This window comes from Cetorhinus maximus, chromosome 11 (genome assembly GCF_964194155.1).
Source record: "Cetorhinus maximus chromosome 11, sCetMax3.hap1.1, whole genome shotgun sequence".
Classification (NCBI taxonomy): Eukaryota; Metazoa; Chordata; class Chondrichthyes; order Lamniformes; family Cetorhinidae; genus Cetorhinus; species Cetorhinus maximus.
The window spans coordinates 28,570,280-28,584,007 of NC_135889.1; the positions used below are offsets into that span (position 1 = coordinate 28,570,280).

General features: G+C 43.3%; 1 protein-coding gene across 2 annotated transcripts in view; it reads right to left on the reverse strand.

The window, feature by feature from the left end:
• The window catches only part of LOC144686460 (collagen alpha-3(VI) chain-like), a 78,334-nt gene that overhangs the window by 14,517 nt on the left and 50,089 nt on the right, over positions 1-13,728 (reverse strand). For both annotated transcript variants that reach the window (XM_078551707.1, XM_078551706.1), the window contains exon 5: positions 12,478-13,083. In XM_078551707.1, the coding sequence (XP_078407833.1) occupies positions 12,478-13,083 (606 nt within the window). The remainder of the gene's footprint in view (positions 1-12,477; positions 13,084-13,728) is intronic.

Below are 13,728 nucleotides of genomic sequence, written 5' to 3' on the forward strand. Positions count from 1 at the left end.
GCTGGAAAAACTCAGCAGGTCTTAATTGGCCATTAGGTTCCATTCATGCCCTGTATGAATAGAATATGCTTTATTAATATGCAGGTGGCCTCAGACCACTTGGTCAGGAACATGCAAGTGAATGTACAATATGCTGGCTGCAGCCCAAGTGCTTTCATTTTATGATGGACCATTATGCTACTATGATTTTATAGAGTTGGCAGAATGTAAAGTTCTCTGCTAGAGGAACAAGGAATGCCCACTATATCCACAACTGCAGAGAACTCCATAAACAGAGGCACACTGAAAAATGAAATCTGTGTATCCAAAGAGATCTGCATGACTGTTTGGCTGTATGAGCAGTCCTAATGCATTAAGCACAATGCTGTAGCCTGATAAGCCACATTGCCTCCATTACAAACAAATCTACTTCAATACTTGCTCATCAAATCTTTATTATCCCATTCTCAAAAAGACATTCAGAACTAGGCTGAGATAAAAGAGTTTATTTTTTTTTTATAAATAATCTGTGTAAACGCTTTTAATATTAGCTTTCTCGGTGCTTCACCTTGGTGACAGTGTATGATGTTTATCTTCTCCACCTCATCTAGTGTTCCTTCGATGTGCTACTACAGTGAGAAAAGTGTCTTAGCTGATTTCTGCTTGTCAACAGTGGTTTCATAGCACCTCCCTGTTCTAGGTTACAACAGAGGCCTGCACATGGCAACACCACGCTGGCCATCAGACCCTGTCTGCTACCTAAATAATTACTATGTATTTCTATGACACTTTAGGAGTCCTTTGCAGGTCTCAACCATACCCCCTCTTATCATAGCCTCCTTGATGGACACTCCTTCTAAATGGCCAGAAATTTGCATGGGACCAGACTATTGGCCATTATTAAGGAGTGTAAAAGCCACCATTAAGCTTCCCTCTAGCTGATCCTCTTCTTGATATAATCCAACATTGAAAACCACCTGTAAACTGAAACCCCAGTTGCTACAAGCACAGCATTTATATTCTTGAGTAAAACCAAAACCATATAGGGTCAAATTAACAAATTAATAAATCAAGTTAAAGAATTTAAAGGAGCAGTCCCTTAAAAGGACACTGTAACAAAATGCAAAGTCCTTAAAGGAAACTTAACAAATCAAATCATTAAGTGGTTTGGGGGGTATATGATGCACCTTAACCCACCAGTCATGGAAGGCCTTCAGCATGCCAACGGACACCATGTGCTCCCTCTCCTGGGACACCCAGCCAAGAATACAGCCACGGAAGAGGGGCAGGTGGTGGGTTGGAGGACCCCCTCAACTGCTTGCTGCCTGGACCTATTAATGGCCAATTTGGTCAGGCCCAGGAACAGGCATGTAAGGTGGTCCTACTCTCCTCTCGCCCATCACTACAGTGGGTGCCCAAAGATCAAGATGGTGGGGTTGAAGTGTAACTAAAAATTTAATAAAAGCCCCTTCAAGAAACTAAGGCTGTAACCTTAGTTCGCTATCCATAAGGTGCTCCTCCATAGATGGTTGCAAAGTTCCATAAGAACATAAGAAATAGGGGCAGGAGTAGACCATACAGCCCACCGAGCCTGCTCCATCATTCTTTACAATCATGGCTAATCTTTGGCTTCAACTCCATCTTCCTGCCCACTCCCCAAATACCTTGATTCCCGAGGCCAAAAATCTGCCTTAAATATATTCAACAATGGAGTATTTACAACCCTATATGGTAGATAATTTCATTGATTCACAACCCTTTGGGTGAAGAAATTTATACTCATCTCAGTCCTAAATGATCAGCCCCTTATCCTGAAATTTCCCCCCCATGTTCTAGATTCCCCAGCCTGTGGGAACAACCTCTCAGCATCTACCCTGTCAAACCCCTTCAGAATCTTGTACATTTCAATGAGATCACCTCTCAATCTTCTAAATTCCAGACTGTATAGGCCCAATTTACTCAGGCTCACATCAAAAGACAACCCCCTCAGCCCAGAAACCAACCTAGTGAACCTTTGCTGTACTATCTCCAATTGCAAGTATATCCTTCCTTAAATCAATAGTCACTTAGACAAGTGCAGGATAACTAAGGAAAGCCAGCATGGATTCATTAAAGGAAAATCTTGTAACTAACCTGCTGGAGTTTTTTGAGGAGGTAAGAGAAAGTTGAGAAGGGAAATAATGTTGATGTGGTGTATATGGATTTTCAAAAGGCATTTGATACAGTGCCAAACATAGACTTGTGAGCAAAATTCTAGGTCATGGAACAAAAGGGAAAGTAGGCACTTGGATAAGAAATTGGTTGAGTGACAGGAAACAGAGAGTAGAGATAAATTGTTGCCTTTCAGATTGGAGTTAGGTTTGTAGTAGAGTTCCCCAGGGTGTCAATGTTGGGACCCTTGCTCTTCCTGATATATATTAATGACTTAGACTGAGGTGTGGAGGGCATGATTTCAATATTTGTAGATGATATGAAGATTGGAAATGTTGTCAACTGTGTTGGGATAGCCTTGAACTTCAAAAGGACGTAGACGTGTTGGTGGATTGGGCAGACAAGTGGCAGATGAAGTTCAATGCAAAGAAGTGTGAGGTGATTCATTTTGGCAGGAAAAATATGGTGAGACAGTACAAAATAAAGGGAGAGCCTCTAAAGGAGGTGCAGGAACAGAAGGACCTTGGTGTATGTGTACATAGGTCATTGAAGGTGGCAGGGCATGTTGAGTGAGCAGTTAATAAAGCATATGGCATCTTAGGCTTTATTAATTGGGGGCATTGAATACAAGAGTAAGGAGGTCATGTTGAACCTGTATAAGACACTAGTTAGGCCACATTTGGGGTGCTGCATCCAGTTCTGAGCACCATACTTGTGGAAGGATGTAAAGGCATTGGAGAGAGTACAGAGGAGATTCACAAGAGTGATTCCAGGGATAAAGAACTGTAGTTATGAGGATAGATTGGAGGTTGGGACTCTTTTCCTTGGCGAAAAGAAGGCTAAGAGGAGACTTGATAGAAGTATTCAAGGTCTTGAGGGGTAAATAGTGAGAAATTGTTCCGAGTCAAGAGAAAATCAGAACTAGAGAAAACAGATTCAAAATAATTGGAAAAAGGAGTAAATGTGATGTGAGGAAAAAAACAATTTCACCCAGGGGGTGGTTGGAGTCTGGAACAAACTTCCTGAAAGGGTGGTGGAGGCAGATTCAATCAAGGTATTGCTACCTGAAAAGAAAAAATGTGCAAGATTACGGGGAAAAGGCAGAGGAGAGGGACTAGGTGGAATGCTCTTTCTAAGAGCCAGTGCAGACACGATGGGCCGAATGGCCGCCTTCTGCACTGTAAAAATACGGTGATACTGTACTGGGATACTGTGAAATATGGAGACCAAAACTGTATACAGTACTCCAGGTGTGGCCTCACCAAAGCCGTATATAATTGTAATGAGACTTTTTTATTCCTGCACTCCAATACCCTTGCAATAAAGGCCAACATGCAATTTGCCTTCTTAATGTCTTTATGCCACGTTCAGCCAATATATGTGGTGTACTCCTGTTTTATGGATCCCTCACACATATTTGTAGGAATGCTGAAACCATATTCTATGAAGTCTTCAACCTATCATGCTTTTCACATGCTCAGTATACTGCAATAAGGCATTTTTGTTCATTCATGAGATCCCTTCTATAGGCAACGCTGTTATACTAAGAGTCCAGGGCCCCTGCAGCAGGGAAAGGCTTATGCAATGGAAGCTGCTATTCTGCACTTCAATTGCTACCACTATTTTATGCTCCTCAGGTGCTGGATACTTCATCAAGTGCTTCCTCCTAATCCTGATTAAACTAATTCAGTGATAAATATATATCTAAGCTGATGCTTATGCAAACAGGACTTAGTGATAACTGTTCCAGTGATATTTTAGTTTCTTGATAACTGTCTGGTAGGTCACCTTAGGAGAGCCCTGTAAAAAGAGAAATGAAACATGTTTTTATCAGGGGTAGGCACATAGGTTGAAAGCTATTCCAAAGAATGCTGTGCTGTGCAGAATGAATTTGGATCTTTGTGAATTAGTTTAAAATTGATGCAAATATATGAGGTAAAAGACAACACTTACCTTGCTGGGCTGCTATGAAGACACTAAACTCTCAATGGCCTCCATTAATGTATTTTCCTGTCAGTGGGCAGTGCCACTATCAGTTCTTGTTGCCTCTTGTGTAGGCAATCTCCCCATTTAAAGACAAATTAAGGATAAAGCTATTGCAGAGAAAGACTTGTATTTATATGGTGTCATTCACAATCTCAGAGGCAGAATTTATATTGTGAAATAAGGGCAGGAATGGAGGAGGGTGGGGCTGCAGTTTCCCACCAACCAATGTCGGGATGGCTTCCTGACTTGAATCTCAACCACGTCTATGAGAAGGAGGTGGTAATGCAGGGGACCAGTCAGGGCTGCGTCCCTCAATGAAATCAGTTCATAAAGGAGTGGAAGGCACTGAGGAGCGTTCATCCATTGGCACAGAGGTGCCCTCGTGGGAGCAGAGTGCTGTGAACAAGCTGTCTGTGAGTGCTGAGCTAGTTTTAGGCGGGGGGGTTATGGGGGGAAGGGGGGGGAAGGGGGGGCGGGGGGGCGGTTATGGGGGGAAGGTTGTGGGGGAGCAATTGTGGGCAGTTGGTGCTCGTGAACCTGTACAGGTCATGGGGACATATTGGGTGGCCAGGGGAATATTGCAAGTACAGCTAACCGCATGCAAGGCAACAACTGGTGATGGGATTAAGCTGCACAGATTTAGGGTCAAGTCATGATGAGAATCAACATTCTCAGCACCAGGTGCAGATTCAATGGGCACGAGGAGCACAGAAGTGAGGAACAAGGGACAGGAGACAACAAAGGCCATACCCTCAGCATCGAGTGTACAGCCAAATTAAAAGCTCCATTCATATGTCAGAGCATCAGTGCCATAGGAGACTGCATCTACCTGGGCAGATGGTAACTGAGATTTGTGTCCTTGTTGAGGAAGAACTCAGGTATCACATTCCTGCTCTCCTTTCCTGGCCAGTAGTCCTGAAAGTCACTCTGGCTTTGAACTTCTTTACATCTGGATCATTCCAGGAATTAGCAGTGGATCTTAGAGGTGTGTCTCAGGCAGCTACACACCATGGTATCTTACAGGTCGCTGAAACCGTATTGCGAGAACAGGGGAGTGCATCTACCTTCAAATAGGTGCAGGCACAGAGGGCAGTGGAATTTGCTTCTATTGCTGGATGTCCATGGGTACATGTGGCCAAGTGAACAGCCAAGGAGATTCCTCAATGGGAATGGCTTCCACTTCTGACACATGCAGCAGGTCTGCAACCAATAGAAGTGCTTTCTGCGTCTGTGTGCATGCTATCCTGGCAGCTGCCAACCGTACCCAAAAAATTTTATCGTTTTTGCTTTCAAGTGAACTCAATGCTCTGAATTACAGTTTGACATCAAAAGGCTCTAATTTGAAATTATTTTGACATCAAATTTGATAGTGCGCTCAAAGCTATTCATTACTCTCAAACCTATATCCAGCGTGCTTGAAGCTATCAAATGTGCTCAGCAACCTGCATTGAAAAATACAAGAAAATTAATTACTGAAATAGTATCTGAATTTATTCAGTTTTTCATGTTGCCCAAAAAATTCATTGCATTATACTTGCTTGAGAGCACCACCTGATCCCCAGCAGTTCTTAATTCATTTTAGTCTCAGGGTCTATACTTGCCACTCACCCACCCCCAGGTCTCAGGGTCTAAACTCTCCCCAATCTCAGGGTCGAAGCTCTCCCACCCCTTCTCCTCCACAAACCCCACCCCCCGCCCCCCCCGCAACCTCCAATATCAGGGTCTAAATTCTCCCCTCTCTCTCCCCTTCCAAACTCTCCCCCTCCCTCCAGTTTCCAAACTCTCCCCCTCCCCCCAGCCTCCAAACTCTCCCCTTTATTTCACCCGTGTCCAAACTCTACCCCCTATCCCTCCTGCCAGTCTCCGGGCCTCGGGCCTCGCTGACCTCTCTTGACGACTTGCCTCCCCACCCCACCCCTCCCCCCAATACTTTACTCATTGCCACGGTCCTCGTTGCTTCCATGTCAACTTCAAATCTGCACCTGGGCTGGCTGGAAAATTTCACTTCCGGTTTCCAGCCAGCCCTGTGAACAGAAATCTCCAGCTTGAGGGAGTGGGCATGAAGAAGGAAGAAGGGGAGGGGGAAGGTGGGGAGGGGGAAGAGGGAAGTTGGCAAGGGAAGAGGGGAGGGAAAAGGAAGGGAGGGGAAAGGGGAGGAGGAAGAGGGAGGGGGATGGAGGGGAGGGGGCAGGGGGAATGAGTGGAGAGGATGGGGAAAGGGGAGGTGGGGTAAGGGATAGGAGCAGGGGAATAAGGGATGTGGTGGGAGTGAGGGGGAGAGAGAGGAGGGAGAGGGAAAGGTTGGGTGGAGGTGTAACCCTACACACTGCATAGATAATCAGCTGGGACTTAGGAAAATTTGAGCTGTATATATAGTCACATTTTGTTGTGATCACTGCAGGATAACAATTGGTGACAATGACGTCAGTTGATAACTGTCATTTGACATCACAAATATGGTTCTGAGTGAAAATGAAATAGCATGATAGCCAGATGATTGCTTCTGAGTGCGAATGGTATCAGATTATGACAAAATGATTGCATTTGAGAACAATTTACGTCGAATGAACATTGTTGAAAGCAAATGATATCAAACGATATGAAAAATTTTGGATAGGGATGATGCCTTCATTCTTTGACAGCCAAAGGTACTGCTACTCCTCATGTCACCAGTGAAACTCTGTGGACGGCTTCTCTGGGATAAGGGATATCATGTGAAGAGATGACTAATGATACCTTTGTGTGCCCTGCAATGGCGCGGCAAAGCCAACTGCTCACAAGTACAATCATCGAGCTGGCTATGGGGCCTTTGAAGATGCACTCCTGGTGCCTCAGGGTGATGCCTTGCAGTACAGTCCCACAAGGATGCCACACATTGTGGTGGGCTTCTGCACGCTGCACCTTGAAGAGGGTGAAGCTCTAGAGTGACACAGTTCATCAGAGGAGGAAATAGCAGAGCAGAACATGTTTGTGCTGTGTAGGCAGATCACCGGGGCTGCCCCATGAGTCGAAGCACTCATCAGGATGGCATGGATGCTAGTGCCAATCTAACCCAGACACATTTCATCTAAGCACTGCTCATCCAGGACTGAGTGTTCTGATACTCACTTTGTTCTCAATGTGCGAATGCATCCACGATACACTCATTTTGAACAGTTCCATTCTTACCACAAATGCATGGAATACATCTCTTCAGGGATTGCAGTATCCACATTCACAGACCATTGCATCATTTTCCCACTTCTCTCTTTTGCCAAATTGCCATGAAAGAACTGAAACATGCAAATTGGGTTCATGCAACAACAAGTCCATTGTAATGAAAGACCGTTATGTTATAAATTCACAAAACAAAAACACCCAAATGAATCAATGCTGGATCCAGTGCCCTGTTTGTTGGGGCTAAAGGATCCGGGTTGCACATTTGTTTCAAGGTGACCGAGTTGGTACCATAGACAGAAAGATCAGTAGACCGTTCTTAGAAGAAACACATTCTATTTATTTACAAAAGGAACTCAGCAGCTACACTTGTGTGCTTACAACTCAAAACTCTGTCTTTACTCTTCAGACTCTAACTCAAGACTACTCAACAGAGGTAGCCCACGCTACTCTGCTATTGGGTACCAAGACCATGTGATCTTACATCACAACATTTGTCTTAAAGGTATATTACACATCAGATTACAACAATCATTCAATGCAATTAACAATGTGGTGGCCTTTGGTCACTGCCTCTGCTACAGACTGCTCCCCTTGCGGTCCCAAGATGGAGTAGTCCACTTGTACGCATCTGCTTGTGGCTAGGATGCCCATGGCACTCATCCTCATCGTAGGGGAGCCATTAGGAAAACTCTTAAGGCTGACACACAAGCGTCAATGCAGGAGCAGCCTCTACCACAGGGCCTTTCTGCCAACATGATCCCTCAGTCAGAGGGCCCAAGGAAGCGGATGATGTTCCATGACAAGTGGCCCCCTCCACGTTATCCACCTCTGCCTCAGTCCTTTCATGGTATGCTAGAGGGAACCACCAGGAGGGACGCAACTGGCATCAACTCCATGCATCTTTACGACAGATCCATGTTACAGAATGTGACATACATTCTGTGCATGTCAGTGAAGTGAACTGTTCTGCGTCATTTAGAGTGATGCCATAAACAGTTCTCAATTAGGTTGATCAGTCTCTCATCGGAGGAGCTCATATGCTCAAAACCCTGAGACATGGCCATGCTCATTTGCTGATCCTCCATTCTCAGCCCATGACTCCACGCCACCTCAGGGAATTCCCACATGTGGACATACATCACACATTGCTGATCAAAATAGAACCGCCTTGCTTGTGAGTCTTGAAGCTACACATCTGTACCCAGCTGAGCATGGCTGTGTCTGTCCTCCATCCTCCGAGGGGGACTGCCCATGGCTGCCTCTGCCTCATTCACTTCCTCCTGTTCATTCATGGCACGCAGTACCCAGTACCATCCTTTCTAATGGCACGAGAACCCACCAATGTGATGTATCTGCAGTGGTAGAGAGTATGCTTAAAAACTGTGACAGTGCAGCCTCAGTTGCTTCATTTTCAACCGAGGGGTCCAGTGATGTCCCTCTGGCACTGATAGCCTCCCCCCCTCCACAACCGGCCTATGAGAGACATAAGAAGGTAATCATGAGAACTTGCCTATGCCAGCAGATGCCCCTACAGAGTTTTGGCATGCTGACACAGTGAGAGGAGTGCACTTTATCCTTTTCAGCTGAAATTTCTTCACCCTGTTTTTCATGGATTCCTATCTCTCCATCGCCCATTCCTCATATATCACGGCCCTCATCAACTCAAAGGCCATCTTTTCCATTCTTATCAGCACTGTGAGCTGTGGCTACATTGCAGCTGCCAACTTGGATTATCTACCTCCAACCAGGTCTGCTTGGTCTGGCTGGTTGGCCATCTCCTGCCACACTCTGGGAACATCACATTCTCCTCTATCACATCCTCCTCTTCCCCACTGCCTCCAAAAGTACCTCAAGGGAGGCATCAATAAACCTTGGGGTTACTGTAGTGGTGGCTGACCAATTGTGTTCCTGCTCCTCTCCTCTTTCTCTGCCATTGCTGGCTGAACTGGTAATCGCAGCAGTGACTGCCATCATCTTTTTAAATCAACCCTCTCAATTGCAGTCTCACTTCCTACCTTCACCCAGCACCCCTAATTGGATGACGAGGAAGACCTCAAGACAATTAACAGTAAAATCCACAAAAATCATCTTGCATAGCACAGGGTCGAGAGCCAGAAGTGCTCCTGATGTCAGGTTGCCAACCAGAGAAGTGAAATCCTCCCCAGGATGTTCCAAAACACTCTGTGGCCAATGAAGTACCTTTTGTAATATAGGAACCATAGCAGCCAATTTGTGGACAAGGTCCCATAAGCAGAAATGTGATAATGGCCAGGTAGCCTATTTTTTTAATGTGACATTGATTGAGGGGCAAATATTGGCCAATAATTTCCTTTCTCTTCTTTGAAATAGTGCCAAGGGATCTTTTAAGTTCACCTGCAGACAGAGCCTGGGTTTAACAATTCATCCAAAAGACCTCACCTCCGACAATACAGACTCCCTCTGGAGTGTCAAGCCTCTAGATTGGGATTTAAACCCATAAGAGCTGAGATTTACCTCCCAGTGCCCAGCCTTACAGTGAAAAGCAGTATGCAATTAGAATCAGTTGCCACTTTTATGTAGTGGTACAGCATGCAAAAGTTACATTCCAGTGAGAAAGAAAGACATTTGAAGGATGCACCATCCGTGACTAACAAAGCAAGTTGGAGATAGTATCAAATTGAAAGAAAAAACCTACAATTCTACAAACATTAGTGGTAAGTTAGAAGATTGGACAGAATTTAAAAACCAGCAAGAGTTTCTACAAGTACTTAAAGAGGAATAAAGTCACTAAAGTGAATGTTGGTGCTCTAGAGAGTGAGTATGGGGAATTAATAATAGGAAATAAGGAAATGGCAGATGTACTGAACAAGTATTTTGTGTCTGTCTTCACAGTAGAAGGCACAAATAACATCCCAGAAATAATTGTAAATCAAGAGCTGAAAGGGAGGGAGGAACTTAAAACAACACAATCACCAGGGAAAGGTTACTGAAAACATTTTAAGAACTAAATGCTGACAAGTCCCCAGGGCCTGGTGGACTTCTTCCTCGGGTCTTAAAAATAATTAGCTGCTCAGATAGTGGATGCATTGGTTGTAATTTTTCAAAATTCCATAGATTCTGGAAAAGTCCCATCAGATTGGAAAATGGTGAATGTCACTCCTCTATTCAAGAAAGAAAGAAGATTAAAAGCAGAGCTGAGGCCACAATCAGATCAGCAATGATCTTATCAAATGGCAAAGCCATTCAAGAGGGCAAATGGCCTTCTCTTGTTCTTAATTTTGTCTGTTCATATATTCATAAGTTGTGTTTGCCATTTGAAGCATTTGCAAGTGTCATCCTCAAAGTACTAATTTCATCATTATCAAAATAGAGATAGAGGGGCAATTGGTACAATGTAAAAGAAGGAGCAGGAACAGAGACACCTAGCAGTTCAGGTACACAAATCTTTGAAAATGACAGCACAAGTTAATATGGCAATTAAAGTAGTAAAGGGGATCCTGGATTTTATAAATAGAGGCACAGTGTACAAAAGAAAGTTAGGCTGAACCTTTATTCAACAATGGTTAGACATCAGCTGGAGTATTATACCCAATTCTGCACACTAAACTTTTGGATGAATATCAAGGTCTTGGAGACCGTGTAGAGGATATTTATTAGATTGGTACTAGAGATGAGGAACTTCAGTTATGTGGAGAGACGTGAGCAGCTGGAATTGTTTTCCTTAGAGTAGAGAAGATTAAGTGGAGATTTAATAGAGATGTTCAAAATGATGTAGGGTATTGATAGAATGAATAGGGGGAAACTGTTTCCACTGACTGGAGGGTCAGTATAACTAGAGGATACAATTTAAGGTAATTGACAATAGAAGAAGAGGGGATGAGGAGAACTTTTTAATGCAGCAAGTTATGATCCACCTGAAAATGGTCGTGGAAACAGATTCAAGAGTAGCTTTCAAACTCTGAAATAGAAAAGATTGCAGGGCTATGGGGAAAGAGTAGAGCAGTGGGGTAAAGGAAGTGGCTAGCTCTTTCAAACAGCTGACACAGGCATGACTAAACTCTTTCTGTGTTGTGTGATTCTTTGATTCTAGGTGTAAAGAATCTGAAAGGTGATCTCAGTGCTTCCCATACTCATTTGCTGCTGCTCCACCATATTTGGAGTGCAGTTTTTGTGACATACACATTAAGCACAAAGACTTCATTTAAATAGGCAGATTGTGGTCAGACTTACTTTTTCCTCAGACTGAAGAAAATTTTCTTCATCTACCCCATGGCACACAGCTGTGGAGACAGCACTGACTGGTTGAGCCACCTCCTGCCATATTGCTTCTGTGTCACAAAGTGTTCCTTTCAAACCCATATGTGGCTACTTTCCTCTGTTATACCTCTTGCAACAGGATATTACAGCTTTCTTCAATACAATGGATAATTCTAGCCATTTTCCCACACCTATTTTCTATTGCTAATTTAGTAATTTCCTAGAGCCAGAAAAATATCTGCCTTGAAGTGGAGGCAGGAGCCCTTTAAGAACTCCTGCTCTCTGGTAATTACAGCAGCAGCTTTGCATATGAAAAACAGGCACAAAGCAGGGTTCATGTTGTATTTACTAAGTGATCTAATTCAATCTAGTAGTGCAGAATCTCACCATAATGCATTTATCACATTGACTTTTTTTTTATTCGTTCATGGGATGTGGGCATCACCAGCCTGGCCAGCATTTATTGGCATCCCTAATTGCCCTTGAGAAATGAATGGCTTGCTAAGCCATTTCAGAGGGCATTTAAGAGTCAACCACATTATTGTGGGTCTGAAGTCACATGTAGGCCAGACTAGGTAAGGATGGCAGATTTCCTTCCCTAAAGGACATTCTGCCCACTCAATCTGCCCACAATCTACAGGACTGAGGAGGAGAACATTGAGCAGATTTACAAACAGCTATTATATAAAATTCCCAATCTGTCAACATTTGTAACTTGCCTTTTCCATGCATTTTTGCAAGGACCATGGTTTGATACCATGATCAGTCGACAAAACCCTCTTACAATCTCTCCAAAATTATACACACTTCGTGGATGGATGAGTAATATAATATTTTTTTGGGAACTGAATAACATTGAACAGAGGTGTTCAATGAATAGAAAGTGTTAAGCAGCCTAATGATTCCTATTAATTTATAGCAACTCAAAGCATTTTCATCAAATTACAAAGTTTAAAAGTCAGGTACCTTTGGTACTCCTCATTGTCGGCAGTTCAGACATTATCTTTACACCAGTTAGAGTTGACAATGGTAACAGCACATCCTGTTGTATCTCTGGAAGAGACCTAAATTCGTCCAAAGTGTAAACCAAGCTGGGCTCCAAAGCAACCTGTTGTAGCTGTTGCTTTATGGCATTCTCAGCCCCAATGGCTAAAGTCATCACACCAGATCGTAGCAGAGTATCTGATGGCTTTTTGATATCATCTCTTGATCTTCCACCAGTAAGAAGTATCAGAAACTGGGGAACATCTTCCTCTTTCCTACTTCCTGAATATTTGGTAAAAATATATTTATGGACATAATCCAATGCTGCTCCAGTGTTGAGCACAGTACCACCTCTCAGTTGGAGTCTGTTTACTTCAGAGAGAATTTCATTTTTTGATGAGTAGGTGTTTAGATAAAACTCAGGTTCAGCAACATCACTGTACTGTACCAGGCCTACTCGCACTCGATCACTTCCAATATCAAGGGTCTCAATTATTCTTGTGATGAAGTCACGAATGGCTTGTAAATTTGTGTCTCCAACATGAAATGATCCATCAACTAAGAACACAATATCTTTCTTGTCTGTTTCTGTTACAAATAAACACAGGAAATACACACAAATATTTATTACTCCTATAAATTAAATGCATGATTTGTATAGACTATGAAGAGACTTGATTATTAAAGTTGCATTCATTTTTCAAGTTGAGAAATGCACCGCACTGACAGATGGACTACCTCTTTCCATTGCTCTAAATTGCTATTGGCAGTGAAACTGCAGCAGTTTAGGCAAGGTTTAACCTCAATTGTTTGACGGACTGCCCCTCCCACACCAATCTCACCCAATCTGCTCTAGCCTTGACCCACTTTGTATTCTGAGATCTGCATTTCGATAGTCCAAAATTGCTGCTGCACAACCCATGACCATGACCTGCTCATTCTGGCAATGATTCTATGATAGAATAAATTGCTGTGAAAGTCATTTGATGCAGACGGTATAAATGGTTTCATACCACAACCCTTACAGAAAGATTAAAAACTAACAAATGCAGCAGGCGGTTTGGGGCCACATGTAAAAAAGGGTAACTTTTTTTTTTACTGTGATAACCATGAGTCAGATGGTGGAAACTACTGGTCTCCCTCTTGGATGATTTTATTTTTCCATTTATGGAAGAAGCACCATTCATTTTTCAGGAATGTAATTCTTTCCCAAGATCCTTGGTGTGGGAGAAT